The sequence below is a fragment of the Botryllus schlosseri genome, chromosome 7 (assembly GCF_051294905.1).
Source record: "Botryllus schlosseri isolate E-star chromosome 7, Bs_hap1, whole genome shotgun sequence".
Taxonomy (NCBI): Eukaryota; Metazoa; Chordata; class Ascidiacea; order Stolidobranchia; family Styelidae; genus Botryllus; species Botryllus schlosseri.
In genome coordinates this window covers 17,545,315-17,570,964 of record NC_137242.1, presented here as the reverse complement: position 1 = coordinate 17,570,964, position 25,650 = coordinate 17,545,315, and the positions used below count along the sequence as shown (strand labels likewise).

General features: G+C 41.0%; 2 protein-coding genes across 5 annotated transcripts in view; one reads left to right on the top strand and one right to left on the bottom strand.

Annotated features, from left to right (window-relative positions):
• The window catches only part of LOC145442795 (uncharacterized), a 31,487-nt gene extending 18,411 nt beyond the window's left edge, over positions 1-13,076 (top strand). Inside the window, exons 9-16 of one of the 2 annotated variants that reach the window (XM_080320804.1) lie at positions 79-178; positions 669-731; positions 2,032-2,488; positions 3,271-3,425; positions 4,149-4,202; positions 6,494-7,119; positions 8,204-8,325; positions 9,722-13,076. In XM_080320804.1, the coding sequence (XP_080176930.1) occupies positions 79-178; positions 669-731; positions 2,032-2,488; positions 3,271-3,425; positions 4,149-4,202; positions 6,494-7,119; positions 8,204-8,325; positions 9,722-9,839 (1,695 nt within the window). In that variant the 3' untranslated portion in view covers positions 9,840-13,076. Of the gene's footprint in view, positions 1-78; positions 179-668; positions 732-2,031; positions 2,489-3,270; positions 3,426-4,148; positions 4,203-6,490; positions 7,120-8,203; positions 8,326-9,721 lie in introns of both variants that reach the window. The other variant, XM_080320803.1, reaches the window with a different exon arrangement.
• Positions 1-25,650, bottom strand: part of LOC145442933 (uncharacterized) — a 356,044-nt gene that overhangs the window by 271,476 nt on the left and 58,918 nt on the right. The window lies entirely within an intron of this gene.

Below are 25,650 nucleotides of genomic sequence, written 5' to 3'. Positions count from 1 at the left end.
GATCATGTCTGCTTCGATCACACCAGCGATGTGTGATTAGCATTGATGGACTGCTTCATTCCTGTAATATTTTTTCAGATTGCAAGACGGCCGTATGACGTGTCCGATAGTTTGTACAATGCTCAGTCCAGAATACCGCACGGTGCCAACGTCCGCGACGACGGAATGCAATGGCCAGGTATGTTCTATCATTACACTGAAACAGATATTGCCAGTATGCTATCACCCTGATCCTAATCTAAAGAGCGTAAGTATTTACTGTGGGTCTGCCTCCCAGTTACATTAATGTAAATTATTAAAACCTATTCCTGTCTTAATGTCGGGCATAAAGTCAATGATGGCTTCTTTTATTACGGGTCGAAACAGTAAAATAGAAGTTTAATCTTCTTAGACATACCTTCTTTGTTTAATGCAGTGGAAGATTGGACAGTGTTAAACTGTCAAGCATTTGAGGTATACGAGGCTTGGGGGGGGGGCTTTGTGTAGGGTTGAGGACTAGTTCAACCGAGAACCAATATCAGAATTTTGAGGATATACCGACATAACCCTTGAAACATGAAGTTGCCGATAAGGTCAATATCTTTTGTCAATATAAAAATTTGACATGTTTAATAAAATTTTGACATAATTAGCTTCCATTCTGTAATGCATGTGTTTGCTTTCATCAGGTCGCACTAGCTCTTCCTTCAGCTCACCAAGAATGATGCAATCCACAGAGTATATCAACACAAGTACGTTTTTTTCAGGACGCCTATCGCCCAAAATGTATTGTATTGATGCTATTTGCATGGGTGTCTTTTATTGATCAAAATTGATCGAATTATTTACTTTGTGGGAGTCAGTTTTTATATGCCATTTTTAGCGATATTCAACAATGCATAGCAAGGATTGTTTTGTAATCTAGCGTTGAGGTTATCAAACCTTATTCCCATTAGCACTATACTAGCATTCTCAAATTTTCAGGAGAGATCAACCTTGGGTAAAGGTCTGGCTAACGCCGTAGCATGGAATCGCACTGCGTTTGCAATGTAAATATGCAGTGAATCTCTTTGGTGTTATCAATAGTGTTATGTAACACATCACTGCTCTGTGCTGTACGCATGCAGCATTCCTATTAATATTGCCGTGAAGTGACACCCTTGGGATAGTTGTGATCAATGAATTTGTTCTGTTTAGGACGATAAAGTTATAAATAGATTGTGATAAGGCTATGGTGTCTGGTGGATAAAATAGAATCAACCCAACGGCTGTCTGTACTGTACTTACGTAAAGTTTGGCTGCTGTTGTCGTCATGTTGATTTATCTAACAATTGGAAGTGGCAATTGTCTGGAATAAAAGTTCAGACATCAACATAATGCGATTCGATTGTTGGGAATTTACTGAAAATTTTTATCAACAATCTGGACTAAAGTCAATGTAAATCGACAAATATCAAACCAAGGGATGTATAAAACTTTATCATTTCGTAGCATCCTTTACCGTTGCAATTAGTGAAGCGCTGTAACTAAGAAATTTTCTTTCAACTTTCTGAGGACACTCAAAGTTACATCCACATTATTTTAGGACTGGGGTTCTTAATTTTTTTTGCGCTCAGACCGCCAAATTAATTTGTTTGGTCACGTGGACGCCTATCCGGAATTGAATTTACCAGTTCTGGTACAATTATTAGTGCACTCGTATCATCAGTGAGGCACTGGATATGATACAAAATATGGACATAAGATGCGACATATTATGTGAGCAATAACGATCTTATAAATGAGGACAGTGTATTTAGTTTTATGGTTGCAGTCTGGATATTGGCCATGACAGACCCCGTATCAATAGACCCTAATTTAGAATGTTCATCCCTATTACTGTTGTGACTCTTCATAGGTCATACTCCAATATTCGGCTCAATATCGAATCACTAGGGCACGAGACCTAATTAGCCAAGCCATAAGTAATTACGGTGTCTGTGAGATGTTATAATGCCCGATGTTAATAGCCTGGTCATTTTTTGAGCAAAATCAAATTATTTTTACGTTCAGGCTCCATGTCCACAGCGAGCGATATGGCGGAGTCTCCCTTCGCGATAAACGACCCGCACGCCACGCTGTCCTCCTTGCCGGGCCGTTTGACCTTGGACCATCACAATCTCAGTTCACCGGTGTTTCCGATACCCAACAAACCGAACCGGGACGCTAAAGACACTTTGAGAGCAGACAGGCAAACGTTAAACGTTTCTGACACTTTAGAACGTACAACCACCTACAATGAACCACAATTAACTCCGCACGCGCCCCCGGCGCGACCCCCAAAACCCACCGATCTTACGTCAAAATCAAACGGGCACACTCCATCGAAACCCGTCAACGTCGTTGTTGTGTCGCCAGCTACGTCAAATGGCCAGCCGCAGAGTTTGCTTTTGCCGAGTCGTAGTGACACTGCTGGTTCCGAGTCGCCCGTTGTTTCACCCGATACGTCGAAATGGACGAACCACTGCAGGTGCGTCATATTTCGTGTTTGTGGCTATATCTTCGCAGCGGCCTTGGGGTAGCTTGTGTCTATTTTTCACAAGATGTTTAAAATGGATTTAAGCTACTTTGATTTCAATGCGACGAATGTGCTACACAAAACAACAGCTTCATATTGTTAATTTATTCGCTGAAAGCTGTTTTTCTCATTGATGTCGTGTGTTGTAGTTGTTTATAACCGAATATGTTTTTGTTTGTCGACTACAGTACCATACTATCTGCTAGATCAGTGCTTCATAACATTTTTCAGTTCGTGACCCACTCTTAATGGCAGTTTTATTGCGAGACCCACAATGAGACATGACCAAGCGAATGAAAATCAGATTATTGAGAAAAGAAGCAATGTGTACAGTGTACACTATACACATGCAATTTACTTTTAATGCAAAGTTGATCTTATCCATTAGATATCATCACATTAAGTCAAGGCTTCATTGACTTAATTTGCGTACTCAGAAACTATCCAAAAATAACTAAATTGAGGTACACATAGTTTCGTCCAACTGTCGTATGTCTGGCTATTTGGCTATTTTTCTCTTTCTTTGGGTACCGCGAGGTTAAAAAGGTTGTGAATTTGAGTTTGTAAGCCTTCGACGAACCCCAAATTTTTTCATCACGAAAATTGAAATACAACAGTAGGGTCAAATTACATATTTAACAGAACTGACTAGGTTGTTAGTGTGTAGTAGTCTGCCGGATTCCAAAACCGCTGTTCTCCAAAGTGTTTTATTTTTAAATCCATAATTTTTGCAGTCCAAGTCCGGTGTCTTCGACGCGTGTTGGTTCCGAGACCGACACTGCAGCTCACGAAACTCCAAATTCTGCGAAACCATTGCTCTTGCAAAGTACAAAAGCAGAACCGTCTCCGTGTTCGTCTCTTCATGTCGACACCATGGAAGCTATAGCAGGTACGAACCAGGGTTGTGTATTGACTCGACTTGGACTCGAGTCGTTGCGCATGACTTGAACCAAGTCATATGACTCGAGACTCAGACGGCCAAGACCGACATTTCATTGTAATTTCGAAGAATAGTAAAGTAACCAAAACCACAGTATTGGGATTATGTCTATTGGTACTGGTACTTAAAAATGTGACCAGAAACTGCTAAAATTAAGGAAATTAGTATATCATAAATGCGATCCATTCGATATCACCAAACAGAATTATAAAAAGTGGGTTTAACAAAACTTTAACTGGAAACTGAGCAGTCAACGCATTGACTTGGACTCGGACTCGAGTCATAATACCTTGACTCGGACTCGACCCTCTTCTCGTTGACTTGGACTCGGACTTGACTCGATGGTGAATTGAAAATGACTCGACTTGACTCGAGTCGAAACTATAAAAGCGAGATTGGCTTGTGACTCGGAGCCTTGTGACCTGGTTACAACCCTGGAAAATAGCGCCAGAAACTGTTTAAGAGTGAGGAAGATTAGTATAATATGAATGCCCGGCATTCGATATGACCCTAGAGGAGATGCGAACGAGTTGGTTGGACAAGACTTGAACGGAACAGCAAAAACAGTGACTTGAACTCGGACTTGACTCGTTGGTGACTCGACTTGATTAGGAAAAAGCAAATTGCTAGTCGGTGGCTTGTCAGGTTAAGTAACCGTGTCTCTCGTTGCAGATATTGACAATGTGGACGATTATGAAAAGATGGCTGGATACATAAATGACAATGGTTTGTATCTCTGTGGTGTATTGTATTGTACCTCTCGGCCTGGTTTTACGCGAAAAAGTGAAGACCAATCTGTTCCGATGTTATCACCATAACAGTTTGAATTTCCCTTAATATTTTGTACATGCATAGATGAGCCAAATCTAAACAGGATGAACTTTATTTTATGATAAACGGTTTGGAATGGCCCATTTTGTTGAGTATGCATATAAGTCTTCTAAAAATCTTGCAAGTAGTGCCATTAGATAAAATTGACTCGAGTACTTTGAGTACTCTTATCTGAATCGAGTTTTAATTCTAATGATCTAGTTGATTTATCAACTAGCATTGCAGTTTCTAGAATATTTTCCATTGCGGATATAATTTCTGGTTTTCTTGTAAATGCTGTACCAGTATATTGTGAAACAAGCCAAGCTTGCTGTACAGACATTTGCTATTCTCATGCTCGTAAGAATGGACTAGGATTTGAAATTGATGGAGCTTGATGCAATGCCCGAGTTTCCACGAATTCAATGATTCTTAGTTTATTCTGGTTTGGAAATATCTATGTAGCTATAATTCTACTCTCTCTCTCTCGAGCTGTAATTCTGATTCGTATCTAATTAGGGAAAAGTGTAGATTTTCTATTTGTCAAGTCTGAAACATCATTGGCGGTGTTGCACCATACGAAACATCTAGTGCAAAGTCACGCACGTTTGTGGAAATAGCATATATGTGAATTCGTGATCAAGCCACAACGTTGTCACTGTTTGCAGTAAAATAAATAGCCTACAGTCTGAAAATAGCAAATTATCTTTAATCTAACACTGTTAAACACCATTTTTGTTGACTTTGATCAGACAATTGATTTCGGCTAACTTTTGTGCGCTAAATTCAAAAATGACTTCAGATTTTTTCTAGGCACGTCAAGTTTTTGAGTTAGGCACCCACCTCATTGTCTCATAACCCACGTAAAAGTACTAATTTTAATATTTTGTGTTTATTGTATACAACGTTTCGAAGATCATAAGCAGTCGAAAGTAAATCAATAGACTCCAAATAAACATTTGCACTGCTTTATTTGGTTGATATGAACTGATATTACTTCTGCCGGACAAATAAAGTGCGAGTTTCAGGGTTCAGATTTGCGCGAATAACTCATAATTCTGTGGGTTGTCTCGTTTGATACTCGAGCGATAGTAAGCTAACACATGTAAGCTTCAATCTACTCCGGTATTTTACCCCAATCATATTCAGATATTGGGGGATACTTTCTGCTTGCCCATCTCTGACTATGCCAAGGTTTTTCGGAAAATTATTTAGATATTTTAGCTGTTTTGAATGTCTTCAGTCCGACACAAACATATGATAGTGCAGTGGCACATGTGTATCGGGGCTACATGTACATCCTTATTGTCTGACCACTAAGAATTCACAATATTTGGAAGATGACACATGATCCAATCGTGCTTGTGATATTGCAAGGTTTCTGTATTTTTCTCAATGTTTTTGTATTAGTTACTGGACCTAAGATACTGCCATTTTGGTGAATGCCACACTTTAGGATCCTTTTGAGCTACCAATAGACATTTGCCATTCACTTGAGTTGTAAACAGGGATCCTTCAGCAACCCGTGGCAACAGTCTCATGCCAATGCCTGTATCACAGCAATACACAAAGCTACCGAAAGTAGCCCTACGATGAAAACGCCTTTTCTCATGATCGAAATTGAGATATCTTCTCTCTCTTGGCAAGCAATCTTTTCTCAATTCGCAAGGATGCTAAAAGTTCCGAATATTTCTCTTCCAAGGCCCAAAGCCTATGTCAGATCATTTAACTTGTGTTGATGGACTACTCTACGTTCTGAATCATCTTCAAATTCAAAATCTTCATTATGAGGCCTGCTAACTCTAAGATCTTCATCTTGATCCAACTTATCGAGCGTATAGGAGTTTCAAGTTACACTTCATATGCTGAATAGTGCATTGGACCTACAGTTGATAGTAAATGAAATGTTTATGAGAGTTGCCATATCCTGCAGTTGGCATCAAATATATGTGTAAAATATCTTTGTATGATTGCATCCTCTCACCAAAAATGGGTGAAAGCATCGGCCTAGATCGATACCAGTACCTTTTTCCTAATAATTCAATTGACCCCTTGGCTATATAACTAATTATATGATAAGAGTGTGGATTTGTATATGGCGTGGAAAAGTAATATGGCTAAATTCGTGAAAACACTGACCGCCTCAGGACTCTGGACCCGAAAAAATTACCTTCACATGAAGCTAACAGGACCTTCTTTATTAGCAGCGCCAATCGATGACACGGGGCTCTACACCGCAATGTCTGGCACGCCATCTAATGGGCCGCCGCCCGGTCTAGGACTGTCTGGACCCGCGATAACCTGCGATGCCAGCAACGGAACCCCGCCACCGGTCCACCGAGACTTGAAACCCGGCCGTAAAAGCTTAGGTTCAGACGGCGGGTCTTCGCACAGCGGGCACGAGTTTCGACACAATAGCTTCCGGGACAGCTATACCAGCGACGAGGGGCTTTCCCCTCCCCACACTGCGGTTTTTCCGTCCCCGCAGCCCAGCGAGAAATCGTTTACAAACATGGGGTCACCTTCGCCATGCCAAAGCAGTGGGTCCGTGTCTCAGTGGCTGCTGCCACAGCGATCACCTAGGACGGGGGTGTGCGGAAATCTGCCGCCTTCTCCTTTGGTGTCGCCGGCCCTGGGGCACGTGTCAAGGTCTCCTGGACACTCGTCGTCAATGAGGTCGCCCGATAAGATTTCGGTGGCGCCCGAGCGGCCCCCGAAACCCTTGAGCATGAAGTACCCGCCTCGGCCCTCGGAGGACAGCTTGATACCGCCACGGAGGCCGCCGAAGCCAGGGGACAGTCTGGGGCATGCGCACGTCAGGAAAATGCCGACGGTGAGTCGATTTCCGCAGATGATATGCAGTCGAGAAATCGCTGTTTGGCCAGAGGTGTTCAAAGCTCAGTTGAAGAACTGGAAAATTTTCGGTTCTGCCAAATGAGATTAGAATTAGGGCGGAGATAATAAAGTTAGCTGATCCTGGAGAATGCTAATCATGTGATTAAAAACTGCTAGTCGGGATGCATTTTAGGCAGAGATCAAAAAGTTGGCTGATCCAAAAGAATGCTAATCGTGTGATTGGATACCGCTAATCGCGACGCATAAAGTCGGGAAAGGTTACGCGAGATGATTACTCGATTACTGTCTGCATGTTGTCAATTTGTTGAATGAAACAGCAGGCTGCTGATAACGATACTGGCTGTAATAGGTAGAATTATCATCATTGCTAAATGAAAGTCGTGTCCAATTAGTACGGCAGAGCTAAGAAACGGATTATAGAATATTGATAGCGCCCTGCAATGGTTGGTACATAATTTTTTGATTGTTTAGTGAAGCCATTACCAAGGAGACAATCTGCACGGTCATCATCGAAGATATCTGCGCGTAAAAATGGCACACAGTGTACGCAGTTTTTATAGATAACTAGTTATCCATAGTTTGTTCTGGTTTGTTGAATCGTGAGATTAAAACAAACTTTATGCACTGCGATCAACCGGTTTCCTTAATCCTGGGTTGATAAATCTTGAGGAACTCGACGTATTGCTAATCCCACTTTATTATCTCTGCCCTTAGAATTGTAGCTACACGGTTTGTCCAAACTAGATCAAAACTAGGATGATAGCTATGGGTAATTCCATGTCAAATGAACCACATCCGTATCCACTAGGTCTCAGATTGCAATGAAAATGGAGGGTTAAATCTGGTATCTAGCCCTGAGTGCAGCAAACTTTATTTTATCAATAAGCTAATATATCAGCCCCTTCCATGGGCCGCAAAATATGCTGCTCTGTACTGTGGCAAAATTCCAGTTCAGTTTGTGTGTATACCCTTGTAATACAAGTGACATCTGTTGTAGCTAACAGAAACAGTTCGTAAGCATTCGCTTATCGTGTCTTTACATTGCCCGTTGTTGATTGAAGCCGTCTGCTGTCGTACCACCACCGTCAGCAATAGAGAGTGATGAAAGAGACATCAAGTACATCGAAATCGCAACTCCGACAAGGCCCGGGCAAATCCACATCTCCGATCCGACACAGGAAAGGTAAATCGATACGCGACATTGATACGTGAGGTCACAATAATAATTCGACTTCATTCATCCTTCACACTACATTCACCGCTAGGTAGTGTTGGGATCAAGTCACTGCCTCGAGTCACAAGTACTTTGAGTCATTGCACATTTTGACTCGAGTCAAGTCAATCTATTCTCAAAGGTGGCTCCAGTCAAGTCAAGTCGCAATTCAAGTCGAATTGAATTTTCGAGGTAGGACTGACGATGCAAAGTCATAACATTTTGCTAGCTATGTGAAAGACAGATCAACTTGCCATTTATCTGGAATGAAACACCGAACATAAATCATAAACATAAAAGCAAAAAGGCGTCGTATCGCTCACACACACATAGAGCTGATAATAAAATATGTGACCAACTGTATAGCTACATGCTACAGTCTGTTGTTGTCATCAGTCTAAATAGAGGATGGAATACGAAGCCTCGAGAAAACAAATTGATGCGGTACAACATACAATACACTAACACTACCATCTACACGTCCCTGAGAATATAAACGCATAAACTATATTCGCAAGAGGGTTGGTAAAGGAGACCACTGCGCAATGTAAGGCACTGAGCCGTCTAAGAAACAGATATACGTTGCTATTAGATTAATATACAGCTACGACGACAACGTAAGGTGTGATCATTTCGTTTGCGGTCAATTTATTTGTGATGTAACAATGGCGGATCAGCGAAACATACAATCATTGAATGTTGTTGCTCTCACAAAGGACATCGACGTATCGGTAGCAATCCAAACATACACAAGATAGGATGATTTTATCGACACCTTTTACACTTGATGAGGATGATTTTATCGACACCTTTTACACTTGATGAATTGAAATTAACTCGTAAATTTTGCTCCGAGTCGCGCGAGTCGATCCACATTTCTGAAGCGCCGAGTCAAGTCAAGTCAATTTTGAAAAGTGTCTCGAGTTGAGTCAAGGCACACAAAAAGGTGACTCGAGTCATCCCGACACTGCCACTAGGCACAACGATTTGCTCTGTGCTACTTACAGTATTACTTCCAAAGACACTGTTGATACAGAACTTCGTTATACAATCGTAAATATTTTTAGCTTACAGGCGTATTCGTCAGCAACTATTAGAGAATTCGAAAAACTATATATCAGCAGCCGAAAATATTCGGTTTGATTCCAATATTAGTATATTATTGACTGGTATTACTTATGTTTCTACTTGAGTAGCAAAGCTGACTTGTTTGACCGCCTTTGCGTGAGAGTACTGGATACCGCAAGCTTTTTTTCGTTTGCTCATAATAGCCTCACAGGTCTTATATATGACATCCCTGAGCTAGGGGTTTGAACGAAAACGTATCGCTCAGCAAAATTCGCAGCCTTGCTTTATCGTTTCGCAGAAACGTAGACAAAGATCTCGTCGAATACACGCACATCGACGCCGGCAAGACACGCGCGTTGGAAATCATGAAGAAGGAACGGCAGGGTAAAATGCATCAGAAAGCCCACCCGGATTGAAAGAGATGGCCCCACTGCGGCCCAAGGTGCTTCCCAGGATCCCGGGACTTGGACAGTTCGCATTTTCAATGCTCTCTCTTTGAGTGTGCCAAAAATTTCCTTCCCTCACCGCGTCTGTTCCGAAATTTTTAATGTTATTTTGTAGTTCCTCGCGCACTGATTGATTTCAGTGGTCGGATCTAGTCGGTTCTGTAGAACCGTCTCACGAAATTTTATGAGGCATGCAGACCGGTTGGCGTTACTGGTTACTGTCAATCAGTTTGTGTATCTAAAGCGGCTGAAATAATTGACTTTTGTGTTGAAACCAGCAGATAAAAACTTTGAATGCGACCACTAATGTTTCAGATGAGTCAATAGATTTGTGTCACCCGTTGGCATGTGCTTTGTTGCGTGTTCGGCGATTTTTAGTTGGAAATCTTTGCGACTGGGCTCTACGATTCGAATGCTCTAATCCGAATAGAGTGTGTATTGTAATGATTTGAGAGAGACGTTTTTTATTAGAGAACTGATTTTATATGCTCCTCCCTACAAGGAATTGGTCAACGAGAAGTATGGTCTCTATACTGTTTTCAAGCCTTGAAATACTATCGCAGTATACGGAACGTACTACAACACTATGCACATTACCAGAAAGGATATTTCTGCGGTCGTGATCAACCACAACGTTGTCAAGTGCAACGAAGTAGGTGCAGCCGAAATAATACAGGATTATTTCAAGGCGATGTAGAGCCAGGGATATTTTCTCTGTGGTCTCGAATGAGGTACGTATTTGAACTTTCTGCATTGTTCATACCGGTACTCTTGTGTTTGACTTTGAGTCGAGCATTCTAGTATCAATCGCTATGTTGTCACAGACGTATGAATGACGTCGAAAGTTCAGATATGTAACTTTTATGTGACCACAAAGAATATAATGTCGGTTTTACATCACATTAAAAATTATGGTATAATTATTTAATAATGTATATGTTAATCATAATATATTTGGTACATTATCGATATACTCATTTCGTTGCGCGACAATGCTGTGGGTAGATCGCGAGTCCATAGATATGTCATTTCCATGAACGACGTAGCTTTGTAATGCACATTACGTATGCTGCGAGTCGATTAATCAAGATCATTAGTTTTCGACAGTGGAAAATATAGTATCGAACCCAATCATTCTTGTTGATAAAGTAAGTGCTAGTGACATACAGAGCATATAATTTCAGTACTCGAAAAAAATCATTCCTCACTGCTCGAATCATTCGAATAATGCTTGATTCAGATTTTAACTTAACTTTCTTATGAGAGCTTAACGAAAATACGTGCCATATCGTGATTTGTTCGCCATCTGCGTTTTGACTCCGATATTTCTGTCTATTTGCGTTGTTACCTTCAAAGAAGCCCGCCTCGAGTTAACTCCGTAGCTTCAGTGCTGCATGCAACTCTTTTACGGCGCCGTTATAGCCTCGGATCGATAAAGTTGTCTAACATTCATATGGTCGTTGAATGGTGGCGCAAATAGTGTTGTTGTGGCCCGCGGCTCATTCTGTAGCCTCACCTATCAACTCAAAAGGCTCGAAGTGAATAAACACGGCGACACGAAGTGATCGTCTAGATCAGTGGTTGCCAAACTTCTTCGGCCTATCACCCCCTTATCAAGCTCGACATATCTTTAATGCCCTCTACAAGCTTGAGATCATCAGTAACGGAGTACTTCTACTTTTCCACAGTATTCAAGTAGGTTTTATCCGCTTGTTTTACATGAGTAGTTGTGCGGTTTTGAACAGTTTTTATGATTAATTACTAATTTTGCCAACTTCTATTATCATTTTAATAGTTCAAGCTACGAAATTGAGAGAATTCATGAACAAGTTGAATTGGTGGGATGTAAGGCAAGCCTCCCTGATTCAAACCTATTCACATTTCACGGGCTGAGATGCAACTCGGGCATTGAGTCACTTTCCTATAACCATATATCGATGATAAATTGACCTCTGCAAAAAAACAAACAGTTCATCAAATAAAATTGACTGAATGTTTGAACATTTTCGCCCCCCATTGCGACCTTTGTTTGTTTTTTCGCCCCTTCGTCTCTTAAAATGTGCTCGGGTGCAGTATCGCCTCTTTTGGTAACCACTGGTCTAAATTAAAAATTCAACTGATTTCTGAATCAAGCTCCAAACATAGATATTCGTTGCTCTCCGTACTGGATTGTGCTGACACCAAGCACAGCTAGTTTTATTGTTTTGAGCGATGTAAACGATATTCTCTACTCTCCGAATCATATTTGTCTCGGAAATTTTAAAATACTGTTCCGTCGCTTCTCAACCATACTATACCAAATGACGAGGGCACTAAGCGTTTTGCGTGTATGCAATCAAACCGTGTCCGAGATGGTATTTGATGATGTTACGGCCGTGGTTAAATCTAGTACGCGTTTATTGTTTATTACACCTTCATTCTCTATTATATCGAATCTCGCGCGCCCTACAATTTTCGCAGATCAAGTGAATATTTCTAATTTTCTTTCTGCTATTATCATCTTTGCGTCGTTCATTCCATTTTTAAAGACAAATTGCACTACAGGCGTATACGGATTGGTCCCAGCAAACGCAACTGTTACTGGTTTGTTGTGGTTAATCCCACAGCCATATCAATGTCACAATACTTCGAACTTCTCTTGGGTGTGTTCTGAAAAGAACCTGGTTTTCAGTTCAAAAGGAGTTAGAGTACTTCTTGTTCGTGCTTTACAACGAATAGAGGTTATGCCATGAGTTTCAATTCAATTACAAGTAGCAGTAGCGAATTTCGAAAGACTTCAAGTATAGTCCTTCCGAATCTGAATGTTCTAAACTGCAAGGTCGTGTAGTTTCACTGCGATCTTGCCAAATCAATGTAAGCCGTCGTCCGACCACCCAACTTCCCGATCTTAGTACAATCACTGCGCATTTCTGCTTGTGATAATCTGGCTTTCAAAGACTAGTGGTGTAATTGCACTTACCTGGTGTCCCGTTCGCAACGGCTTGAGACTCATGAATGAATCACATATCTATACTTTTAAATATATCTACGCTATACGCGACTTTATCTTTTTCGATTCACCGTTTGTCGTTTGGGAACTAGTCATATTTTTGATGATTTGTGGAATGTTCGCAAAATACGGTCTACTGTATCTATTGTTTTACTGTTCTTTTGTCTTCCTTATTCGCCATCGAATTGGTAATTACAATAAAGTTCCGCGTCAGGACATATCAGTGGTACTCAGTGCTGGAGGAAGTACAGGTAGTATGCCTTACTGTAGAGATGAAATGGTGCAGTTAGACGCGAAAGAACTTTAATACACTCTTTGTTCTGGCCGTGGACCCGTACGATAATGAATACACCATATTAGGAGGCGAAGCCTGGAGCTTCAGAGTCCGCTTTAATTGAATTTCAACTAATTAAGAGGAAACCATAAGAGTACATTGCAATATATACCAGATAGCCGGCAATATATTACAATTACACAGTGAACGGAAAGAGGCTGACTGATACAATAGACGGTGATCCTCGGCGCGTGAGTCTTGATTCAATACAGATCTCGAAGTGTATAAATTTTGGTCGCGACTCGCGACAAAGTTTGTTCCAAGTCTCAGAAACGTGAATGCCAAACCAGACGTTTAATTTACATAAAACATGCTGCAAATAGTGGAGTTGACGATCTATTAAAAAGTCTTCGCGCGATCTCCACTACGAGTGTTATTCTTTCTACGCGGCAGTCGGAATCCTATGCTGCCGGTTAAAGGCACAGAAGCCTATCTCATGTGTTATCCACGTACAAGTACACTAATTGAAGGTAGTAATTCATACAGGTATTCCACGAGTTAAATAAGACGTCCACGCCGGATTCAAATGATGATGATAGCTGACGCGTAGAACAGCAACATGCAAGCGAATGAAGATAGCTGACACGTAAAACAGCAACATGCAAACGAATGAAGATAGCTGACACGTAAAACTGCAACATACAACCGAACGAATGGAGATGGTTGACAGGCAGTACAGCAACAGAACCAGATAAGCGTAAGAACAAACGAAGGTAAGGAACGTGAGTAGGGGTTACAATTAATTTTGCGACAGGGTAAATAAACAACAATTAGGCTACTGATTCGCCGATACTTTATAGTTACAGTCAGGGCCGTAACAGAACTTCGTGGTGATCGGATACTATGGCCTTTTACACCAGGTCCAAGAGTCACGACATTATATAGTTACGGTTACAACTCTCTGCCGGCGAAGATAACAAATTCGGCCGCTGGAAGTAAAATCCGTGGATCTGATAATAGGTTTGTGATTCGAAACCTTATTGTCTCCAGCCACCCTCTCCAGGGGGCGATTTGGATGTTGAGGGGGGCGGACACGCTCAGGGGGGGAATGGGTGGCTGGGCTCAGGGGTGGTATGGGGGCCGGTGAAGAAAAATGGAGGACATATGATTAAATAGTAGAACAATAGTTCTATGTATCCCTGCCTGAGTTCTCATTGCAAACTAACATTCGACAAAATCTGTCAAATCACGTTTTCGTTGCGATCATCGCGAAATACCCACCGACGATGTTTCCATGAATGCAGTGGTTTATTTTAATTCATGTAAAATGAATTTGGCATACTTTTGGATTGCCTATTCCCCATTGTCCCTGTTAAACACTCCCGTCACGCTAGCTCAGTGGTTCTTAACCTGGGGGTAATTACCCCCAAAGGGGTAATTTATCGATTTTCGGGGGTAATTCAAATTGTCATTTCTTATTAACTTATAACGCTGCACTGAAATATTTTCAAACATAAATATTAATGTAGGCTAACATATATTTTTGCCAGCTTGTAGGCTATATATTTAGTTTCACTTAACACACCATGCCTGCTGTGACAACATAGTAACCATAACCAATAGTGATTATGAATAACAGGGTCGACTGTAGTTTAGTATATTGCTAGGTGATTCCAATTTATTTTGCAGTAGTGCGGATCATATATTGTTACGCATGCTGGTAAATTGAAAGACAACAAGGGACGTCTAAGTTCAGCTTTACACCTATAATGCAGTAACAATATCGCACAAATATAGTTGTTAGTATTGAAAAGTGTAGTGTGGTCTAGTCTAGCCCGAAAAATTAGGTCTGTCATCATCAAAATGCCTTCAAAGAAACGATGGGAAGATACTGGAACCTTTTGGGTTCGCCTTCAAAATGAATAACCAATCTTCATCATAATGTAGGCTTACCATACGTCCTCTTTTAAGAGGATTTGTCCTCTTTTTTGACTTTTTTGAAAGTGTCCTCGGAGGACGCCCTTTTGTCCTCTTTTTTGAGATTTAGGGCAGATTTAGAGCAAATTGCGAGTGATATGCCGCATATTAGCACAGAAGCGAAGCTCCGACGGGTATTTCGGAGTAAAAAACGTTATTTTGAGCTCTGAGCGAAATAGATGACCCTTTTTTTTTTCAGTCAACCGATCACAAAGTGGGAAAACTTAACCGGTTTTTGAGAATTTCACTCCGGTTTTGCAAGTTGCAAATTTCTGAGAAAAAGTGTCCTCTTTTTTGATTTCCAGAATATGGTAAGCCTATCATAATGGCACTGAACTTTCTGACTGAATTTCCTTCGACTTATTGTTGTGAAATAGGATTTTCTGCAGTAGTAAACCGAAATATCGAAATAACTTTGCGATTGACAATTGCATGAGATGCTGTCAATTATGCTCCCCTTTGCCTAGATATGACCACTTGATAACACAAAAACAGCATCAGCCTTCCCATTGACTTGATATTTTTAACAGTCATTTGAGTGTACGTTATGACGTCACTTTGTGTTGTTTTACAATTAATTGAGTGTAAGCGGTATTTGTTATTTTTTGAAAAGGGGTAATTCCATCCCGTCATTTCCTTCTTGGGGGTAACGGTATGAAAAAGGTTAAGAACCACTGCGCTAGCTGCTCCAAGTCGTTTCGACACCTTCCTATCTTTTCATTGTATCGCAGTTTTGTGGTGTTTTGAAATGATGAGAATAGTAATAAACTGATACCTATATACTGATGGCGCGAATTATTTTCCACAAACTGCTTTGAACTAGGCATTGTTTAGGGCTGGGCTCAATGATTCGAGTACTCTAATCTGAATCGAGTATAAATTTTAATGATTCGAGTCGAGTAGTAGCAGACGATTTTTTTCGAGTACTGAAATTATACGCTCCTCGCAACTGAAAGTTAATTTGCTAACGAGAATTATTGGTTTGATACTATTTTCCACTGTTGAAGCCTTGAAATCTTGATTGGCCGTGTCGCAGCACAAGAGACATAGTACAAATTAAGCTATGAACGTTACTGGAAATAACACATTTCCGAAGTCATGATCATCCCACAACATTGTAATGAAATGCAATGAAATCGGTATGGACGAGAAAATACCGAAGTATCGTTAATGTGAGGGATAACAGGCAATATGTTCTTCGTGGTGGCATAAAAGGGGCACATTTGAACTTTGACATATTACATTCTGTTGTGACGTCATAATGAGTGATACTCGAATACTCGACTCGACTCGAAGCATTTTACATGATTCAGAATCGAATCACTCAGGTACTCGATTTTGCCCAGCCTGTTACCTGCAGCGCACTGCGTGTCGAAATCGAAAAGGCAGTGTAGCCTAGGCTACTGTGTACAGCTTTCGAGAGTGATGTGTGACAGCCCACCCATTAGGGTTGTATGTGATGATTGTTATAGTTACTATTGTGATGGTACTGTTATTTCTAGGGCCGCCAAGTGTCTAGCTCCGACTAGGTGAAATGGACACTTCGTGGACCCACGACAATGCATACGCCCTTCTTATCTGAACTTGCTGCCGTGAGGACGCGGAAATAAAGCTGTCTAAAAACTATCGTGAATCTCTTTACATCGACTATCGAGGTCTTCCACAGATGTACATCAAAGATGTTTTGAAGCTTTTTGGTCAAAATGATTATAAGTAAATATACCTGTATTTGAGAGCTACAAAATTAAATCGTTAGGATATTTATTAATCATATCATAAAGGATGATACTGCTTAGTGTTGTTACCCTCATTCATGTTAAAGTTAAGTGCTTGGTGCTGTAGTAAATTTAATGTGCGCAAAGATCTCTACCACATTTTATGTTGATATAGTAGGCTACTCACACAAAACAATTAAACAAAACCCAATACAATTAACTTCGCCGCATTGCTAATCGCAGAGGAGAATTCAGGATGTGTGTAGCCTACTGTACAGACTGTACACTGTACAACTGTACATCGACCTCGAACCAAATGCTATGAGCCCGTTGGCCTTAGCCGATGGTTGTTACAACAACTTGGATATGATCCCGAAAAAAGCACATACAATTATACCAGTAATTAGTCGAGTGGTCTAATAGTGAAGTCCCAACCCGAAGCCGGACTTCGACCACTTACCCATTGTTTTTACTGCAGTCCTTAAAATAGGGGGGCGTCAGACCCAGGCAAGTTTGATAGGGGGCGCTGGAGAAAAAAGGTTGAGAACCACTGGTATAGACATATTCGCCGCAGTCGTATTCAACTGATCGCGTTGGGTCGCATAGCGTTCGCAATGGATTAGTGCTCAACCGTCTCGGCGATACCGCTTGTCACACATCGGGTGACAAGTATACAGGGTTACAATGACTCGAGTTGCGATTTTCTGATGACTCGACTTGACTCGAGTCATGTTCTCAAAATACTGACATGACTCGAGTCAATCTGTGTATTGATTCGACTTAGACTTGAGTCGTGACTCGGACCAAGTGATATGACCCGAGTCTCCAACGGCCAAGACCGACATTTTATTTTAATTTCGAAGAATAGTAAAGTATCCACACCATTGGTATTTCGCCTATTGGTGCTGGTACTTGTAAATGCGACCAGAAAATATTAAAAGTGAGGAGAATTACGTATGTTTTAAATGCGAACCATTCGATATCACCATACAAAATGATCGAAAGTAGTTTTAACAAGACTATAACTAGAAACTAAGTAGGCGTAGTCAACGCAATGACTTTGGACTCGGTCTCGAGTCATAATATCAGTACTCGGACTCGACCCTCGGTTCGCCGACTTGGACTCTGACTTGACTCAGGGGTGAACTAAAAATGACTCGACTTGACTCGAGTCAAAACTATAAAAATGAGATCGACTTATGACTCGGAGCCTTGTGGCCTGGTTGCAACCCGGCACGTTTATCACTCATAGTGGTAATAAACCGAGCTTCTGGGGAGCTTCGCCCCTCAGATCCTTCTTGGCGGCGTACGTATTATCCCGACAATAGTGTTCTTGTTATTGGTGGTCAGCGTACTACTGTCGTGAAGTCGTGCTAGGCGCGAAAAAATCAAATTCTTGGTTGAATTCAGTCAATAAAATTGGGATTGCATATTGCTGTCAAATTTTGAATTAGTATCTTTGAAAATTTGGATTCAGTATAATTAATAGCCTACTCATACACCGTGGGCGGCCGTTGTTATCATAATTACTCTGTTTTGTGTTGTTATTTCGTGACCTTCCATCTGTTATATAGTCAAAAGATTTCGGAATCGCTCAAAGGTACCAGACCTAAAGAACTTCTTCCGTGCGTCGCACGCGACTCAAAGTGGCATTAATTCACGAGGCGCAAAATCTTTACGGGTGGCATTTGTAATGTGGGCTCATATTGCCAGGACAAGATTATTAGGCGCCATCCATTTAGGATCCTATGGAAAAGGGGAAATTCAACATATATATACATGTATATATGTTGGTTTCGGCCAACAGGAAGCGGTCCTTCTAGGTCAAGGTTTCCTCGTCGCTGAGCTTTTTGGCAGCACAGTTCGCAAAGTCGCATATTTTTGCCAAAACGTCACTGCTAACGTCTTCGTGTGTCATAACGAGGAAATAGACGAAATGCCTATCTCTAAAAACTATGCGTTTCTTTTCTTGGGAGAGGGGTAAGCTAGCGATATGAATATCAAGACAGTGAGCGATAATAAAATGCGCGAAGCGCGAAGAAAATTTGAAAAAGTTCTATAAATATCCAAAAATACTCCATATTTATTTTAATTTACGAAATAATTTTGGGCCTCCTTCGAGATCGCCTCCCACCAATTGGGGTTAAGAGATGTGGCAGTTACGGCCCTGTTTATAGCCTACATCTGTGGCACATATCCAAGTCCATGACATTGGTCACTATAGCTACACTATACAGCTAATTGCCCGGTGCATTCTAGTTTTTACGACAATACGGTCTTATTGATTCAGGTTTCCGTACGTTCCGTGCGTTTCTGTACTCGGAATCCGTCCTCAAAACAACTGAGAACCAAAGATGAAGGCTACGAATTGTTCATTGCAAATATTCCGCGTGACCAGAGGTGGTCAAAGTAGTCAAGAAAGCTACTCAAGTAGAAGTAGAAGTAGTTACGGAAAGATCTACTCAAGTACGAGTAGAAGTACTTCTTACGTAAGCAACCTGAAACTACTTGAAGTAGAAGTAGAATTGACTGACTTTAAAATCTACTCAAGTAAGTAGTTCTGAAAAACGATCGTAATTCGTTCGTATATGGACTGTCAAAGCTGCAAATCGAGCTATGCGGAAGATGTAGAGAGCTTGATTCATATTGATGCATCCCAGGAGGTGTCAATTTTTGACAGAATAAGCAGTCGTCCACATCATGGGATGTAAATGATAGTATTGATATGGAAATGCGATACTAATCCTTTGTTTACTCCAGGGGTTGCCAACCCGTGGCCCGCGAGGTAATTGTCGACATCGTAGATCTTCGTATATGACCATGCAGTAGAATATTTCGGGATAAATTTATTTGACTTGATATTTGCCTTAGCTCTTCGCGCGATTTATTGTCACTCGATTACTTGCTTTTAGTATTGGTGCCTCTCTTGAAAATTTAAAATACGCCAATTTACAGAATTGAGTCTAGCTGTCATCGCAATTATGAGAGAACGTGTCGTCCAACATGCGACTTATTCGCGTCTACACTCGCAGAAAGATCGTCGGCGATGAAACCTTGGCACAAAATGACAGATGAATGTTCGCCGAAATCTTCGATAATGATATGTCTAGGCCCCGAATAATCCAGTCCTTGCCAAATGAGCGCAGCGTTATACAGAAGCGACCCTCAACATATGCAAGTACCAATATTATTGACTGAATGCATTCATCAACATTGAAAAAGGTACGCGCTTCGCGCGGCTATGTACAATACCTAAATACACACAGGGTGTAAATGACATAATTGTTATCGATTTTGATGCGTTGTAATATAAATCTTATTTTCACCGTTACCAAATATTGGACGACTACTTAAAGGTTATCAATATTCAAATGGCCCGCGCAATGGTTCGTAAATCTCATGTGGCCCTTTGGCCGAAAAGATTGGCCACCCCGGTTCACTCGAACGCCCCGTTTTAGAGAATATCACGGCATGACGGGCTACCCCAAATGATAAGGCCCCTAGTTCAGTCGAAGAGCAATACGGAGATGTTGTATCGGCTACGGCTTTAACACTTTGCGCGATTAGTATAAGGCAATTAAAAATATGAGAGAACGTAAAATGCCATGCAGTGTATACCTTTATTTTCGGTAAATGTATCGCATTACTACACTTGCTTTTATACTTCAACAATCAACATGTATGTTCTCCAGACCAAAGAACTGAAACTATAATTAGAACTCAACGTATCATTGAAGGAAAAATACAAATCTACTTCTAAAACCAGGAAAATATATTTCTTGTCTATTGTCCAGAAAGTTTCAACGGTGGTCTGCTAAAACAGGTCTAACGGTAAAAAAGAGAGTCAAATTCCACTTTTTCAGATTAGGACACGTTATGGGCTGCTAAGTATAAAATGCAATTTCTAGATTGCGACATGGTAGTTTCAAACGTTAGGGGGTGGCATACTTACTGTGATGAAATATTTTATATAGGCGACAATGTGGTGTGAACGGAACCACGCAACCCGTTATCTGAATTATATTCAGCGAAACTTTCTTTAAAACGTATTTGTCACTCCATATCTACTGTGCGCGAAGCGCAACGAAAATTACATGACTTTTATGAAAATTAAATATTGGTACTACGTGAAAACAGCCCCGAAATTCCTTAGGCTATCTTTCTTATTGGGGGTTTAAGCTACTTCTACTTGACAAACTGAAAGTAGCGAGAAGTAAGTAAGTAGCTCACAAAATATTACGAAGTAGAAGTAGTGAAAAAAAGATCTACTTGAGTAAGTACCAGAAGTAGAGGAAAACTACTTGAGTACTTCAAAAAAGTAGAAGTACTTCGTTACTGACCACCTCTGCGCTTGACTCATTTCAGTGACATCAATGACAGAGAATCGATGATTTCTCGCGATAATTCAGGCGTTGACGGCACCTTCTCTATTCAATTCAATTCAATTGAATTTATCGTTACAATTTTCATCATTTCAATGCATCACAAGACTGCGATGCAATGAAAGATAGTAAGGTGTTGAAACGACGAGTGGTCTTCGAAGTCAGACACCCATCTGGCCTACACGATGTAAAAAAGGAGCCATGCACATTGAATGAAAAGTTCAAGAAGATTATATAAAAGGACAGGTGACAAAAAGGTGGCATTTGTCGTAAGGAAAAATCGATGTCAGGTCGTGCTCCGGTAGACTAGAGGATTAACTATTTATTCAGTATAAATTATTTGTATTTCGACTTGAATGTGGACATGTTTGATGGCTGTCGGATAGCCGGCGTGATACTGTTCCACAAATCAGGTCCGGCATATTTGATAGAGCGATTATATTTTTTTGTCTCCCATATGGTAGTTGGACGACGTGGACGCGCGTGTGTCGTACTTATGCACTTTTGATACCGAGGTAAAGAAGTTATTGAAGCTATCGGGGCAGTGGCCGCAGTGGAACTGATACATAAACTTGGCAATTTCTAGCTTCCGCGTATCTTTTATGTTTAGGACACCAAATCTTTTGAGCAGTGATTTGTTGGAAACAAATCCTGGTCCCTTTGGGGCTTTGGATATGATACGTAGGACCAGATGTTGTAGTTTTTGCAGTGAATTCAGTGCGCTAACACCGGGAGGCTCCCAGCAGTTGATGCCATATTGTAACTCTGATTGGAATAATGATTTAAAGCAGGGGTGTCAAACTCAAATTGCGTCGCGGGCTGGATTCAAGCCTTCAAATCGGTCGCAGGCCGAACCAGCCTGTGATTCCAGAATGTTACCTCGCGTCTTTTCTTTTCACTTGAATACTTTATTATCAAGCATATATAGATAATAAACGGATCAGAGGGGTTTATTCTCTTATTCTAGCGAGTGACAATGACAATACCTTTGTTAGCGAACAATGGAATTGGCAAAAATACGATGACCGTCAGGTTGAATTATACTCATCAGCTAGCTACACAGTTAAGAACAGTTAGGGTGGAGACCAAAAGTTTTACCTTAAAACAGACGCTGAACGCCGAAAACACGCTCACGTAAATCAGTCTGAAATTCTTAGCTAAACGGTGACCAATGTTGATTACTGTGACTGGTTTAGCGGAACCTGAAAATTAAACAAATGTGCTGACTCATGAATCCACGCGCTCGCGTACTGCTTGAAACACGTCATCTTGCAACGCCGTTGCCATGACGGCCGCCTTGATGTTAACCGGAGTGAACAGTAGAAACGACATTTTACCAGAACATCTCAACTATACCACTGTTTGTTTTGTATGAAAAAATACGATCGACATCGCCCACACGAACATGGACTGGCTGGAACATGTCCTTTAACTTGGATTGATTTGCTTCATTGCTGTTTGATAACCAAGTAGTTACCACCAGCAGTGTTGCCACACTATCTAACTTTACACCATATCATGTTCTGGCAGTGTTTTGAACCAATAATATATGAATAAATGCAGCCTAGTCTCATGACCATTTCTTCAGGATAGAGGGGGTATTTGCCTCATATTCATGCTGATACAGCATTGAGGTCTACAGGTCTATGGTATTTCCGACTCGCTGATGCGACGAGATATTTCCCTCTTACCTGCTATTCCTGTTGACGACACAAAGAGAAAGCATTCATCATCGTCATTTGTCAATAGATGCAATTTAATCAAATTCAAGAACAACTCAAAATTAACAACAGTAAAATAATATGTTCAACCTACAAACTATTTAGCTAGAAAATTCATTTCTCCAACTGCTTCTTCATTAGATCAATTTTAAACCTATAATACTCCATCTGTATTCGATGGAGTTCAACTTGACTCAATCTCTCTTCTTCCCTCAGTTTATTTTCTTGCTGTAGGTTTGCAAACTGGCTCTGTAATATTTTTTGTTTTATCGGTGTTCCCCTCCGCGAGTGTGTGGGACGATCATCAGTTATTGCAGCCTCTGAACCGATCCAATCTGCTGTCTGACACATAAAGCCTGCGGTAGTGTGGCCTGTAGTACGGGGCTCACTGGTCTGGCTCACACCAAGAAAACTATCAGAAATTTGCCCAGTTCGATTCAATGGGCCATCGGAAAGCAATTGAACTGTAAACGAATGGAATAATGAGTTAATGACAAGGCCTTTACTTAACATTTCCAATATAGCTATGAAACTATACTCACATGAAACATCGACAAATGTATCATTATCGTCGTCATATTCATTCGTAGGACATGATATCTGTTGCGGTATTAATGCTGAAATAAAACTTTTTTATTTTAAACACGAAAGTTTCAGGATATCCCTGACATTGTTTGACATATACCTTCAACTTCACTGCTTAATGGGTCTGGTTCAAAATCCATAAGACCTCCCCCTGTTTTTCTAAGTTCGCGTTTCCTTGATGCATTATCTTGTTTCGCTTTAGTCTTCATGTTTTTCCACAAGGATTGCAAGTTCTTTGTGGTACGAGGACACTCTCGGCCCATCGCATTAAAGTCTACAGTTAATTCTGCCCATGCTTTGCATTTTTTTTGTTGACTCTCTCTGTCTGTCTTCTTACATTCCGGCTCCCTATATTTTTTCATTAACTCGATCAACAATTGTCTCTCGCTCCGGGTGTAATTAATAGATCTGTTCCTATTCATCTCTCCTGTCGTTTCTAAATAACTGCTGAAAATGCAAAATAAACATTGATAACTTCAGAACTGAACTGAACTGAAAGCTATAGCCTAGTACAAATAAAGAATATGTACATTGTACATGTAATTCAAAAGTACTCTTGCAGAATTTGATTTCGAACAGTTCTGCCTAACGTTGTAGCGGTTGAAGGGGGTAGAGCTGTTGCTTCGACCAAATCCTCCAAGTACTCATCATCATCATCATCCAGACGTTGGCGTGTTGCGATGGCAAAGTTGTGTAGGCAGAAGATTGCGACAATAGCTGCGTGTGAATTCTCCAGTGCCATGCGTAAAGGTGTACGGAGGGAGCGAAATCTCTGCTTCAAAATCCCAAAGCTTTGCTCGATCCTCGATCTTGTCTTTGCATGAGCATAATTGTAACGCCGCTCTTTTTCTGTGGCTGGTGCACACACTGGAGTCATCAGATACCGTCGCAATGCATACCCTCCATCTCCCAAAAGCAACCCATCATGCAATCCTTCTTCCAATTGGTCCCGAATTATTGAATTTTCAAATATGCGACTGTCGTGACAACTTCCAGGCCACCGACAAACAACATTCGTAAATGACCTACTCGCATCACAGACTGCCTGAACATTAATCGAAAACCAACCTTTGCGATTACGATAAACCTCGGCTGATTCTCCTCCTGGGGAAACTATGGGTATATGAGTACAATCTATGCAACCAATTACCGATGGAAACTGACTGATTTTATAGAAATCTGCCTTTGTTCGATCTAAATTGACAGGGAATTTGCTGAATTGACATTTCTGTCTCGCAATACACCTCGAAATCCTGTGTACTACCCGTCCTGCGGTTTGGCGGCTTACACCCATCAAGTCGCCATCTGTACGTTGGAAGTGACCTGTTGCATAGAATCGCAATGTCAGTAGTAGCTGCTGTAATTTTGGCACAGCATGCTTGTGCTGGTTCAGTTCTAAATCGCTTTCAATTACTGCTAAAATATCCAAGGTTGATTTCTTGCAAAATCTAAATCGATCTTGGAACTCCGAATCTGAATATTTTTTGAGTGGATTCTTCAAATCTACCAGGTAACAGCGTTGTGGTCTACTCTCCTCGCATAATTCATCCAAAAGCTCAAGTACGTCCATGTCTGTCAACTACCTATATAATATACTTCCTGAGTTGAGAAATAGTCAAGTCCAACTGTTATACATGATCGGCTACTACTACGTAGGATGATGGTGCGATAGCCTACGGTATCAGAATGATAACTAAATAATAACAAAGTCGACTTGAAGAAAATGAAAGTACTGCGGGACTCCTGAAGTGTAGATCACCTGCGGCCCAGCGGCCGTACCAGAAACAACAACAATAACAACGCAATGCGATCTCGTATCTGTCACGTCACACACGTTCAGTTAAAATTACAAAATGATCAGGTGAGCTTGTGCCGCATTCCGCGATAAATGAGCGACTTAACAGTTAAACCAGCGAGGGTAGGTGGTTTAAGGATCTGAGGTTTAGCGGTCGCAGATTTAACAAAATCACACTTTTGGTCACCGGTAAGTCTAAAATAACGCGCTAAGCGCCCAACAGCCGCTTAGCGGAACTTTTGGTCTCCACCCTTAGAGTTAAAGCCGATAAACCAGTGGCGCTAACGATGATATAAGTTGATATTTATTTCTGTGTTTCCATTGCTTTAGTCGTTAACTGGCC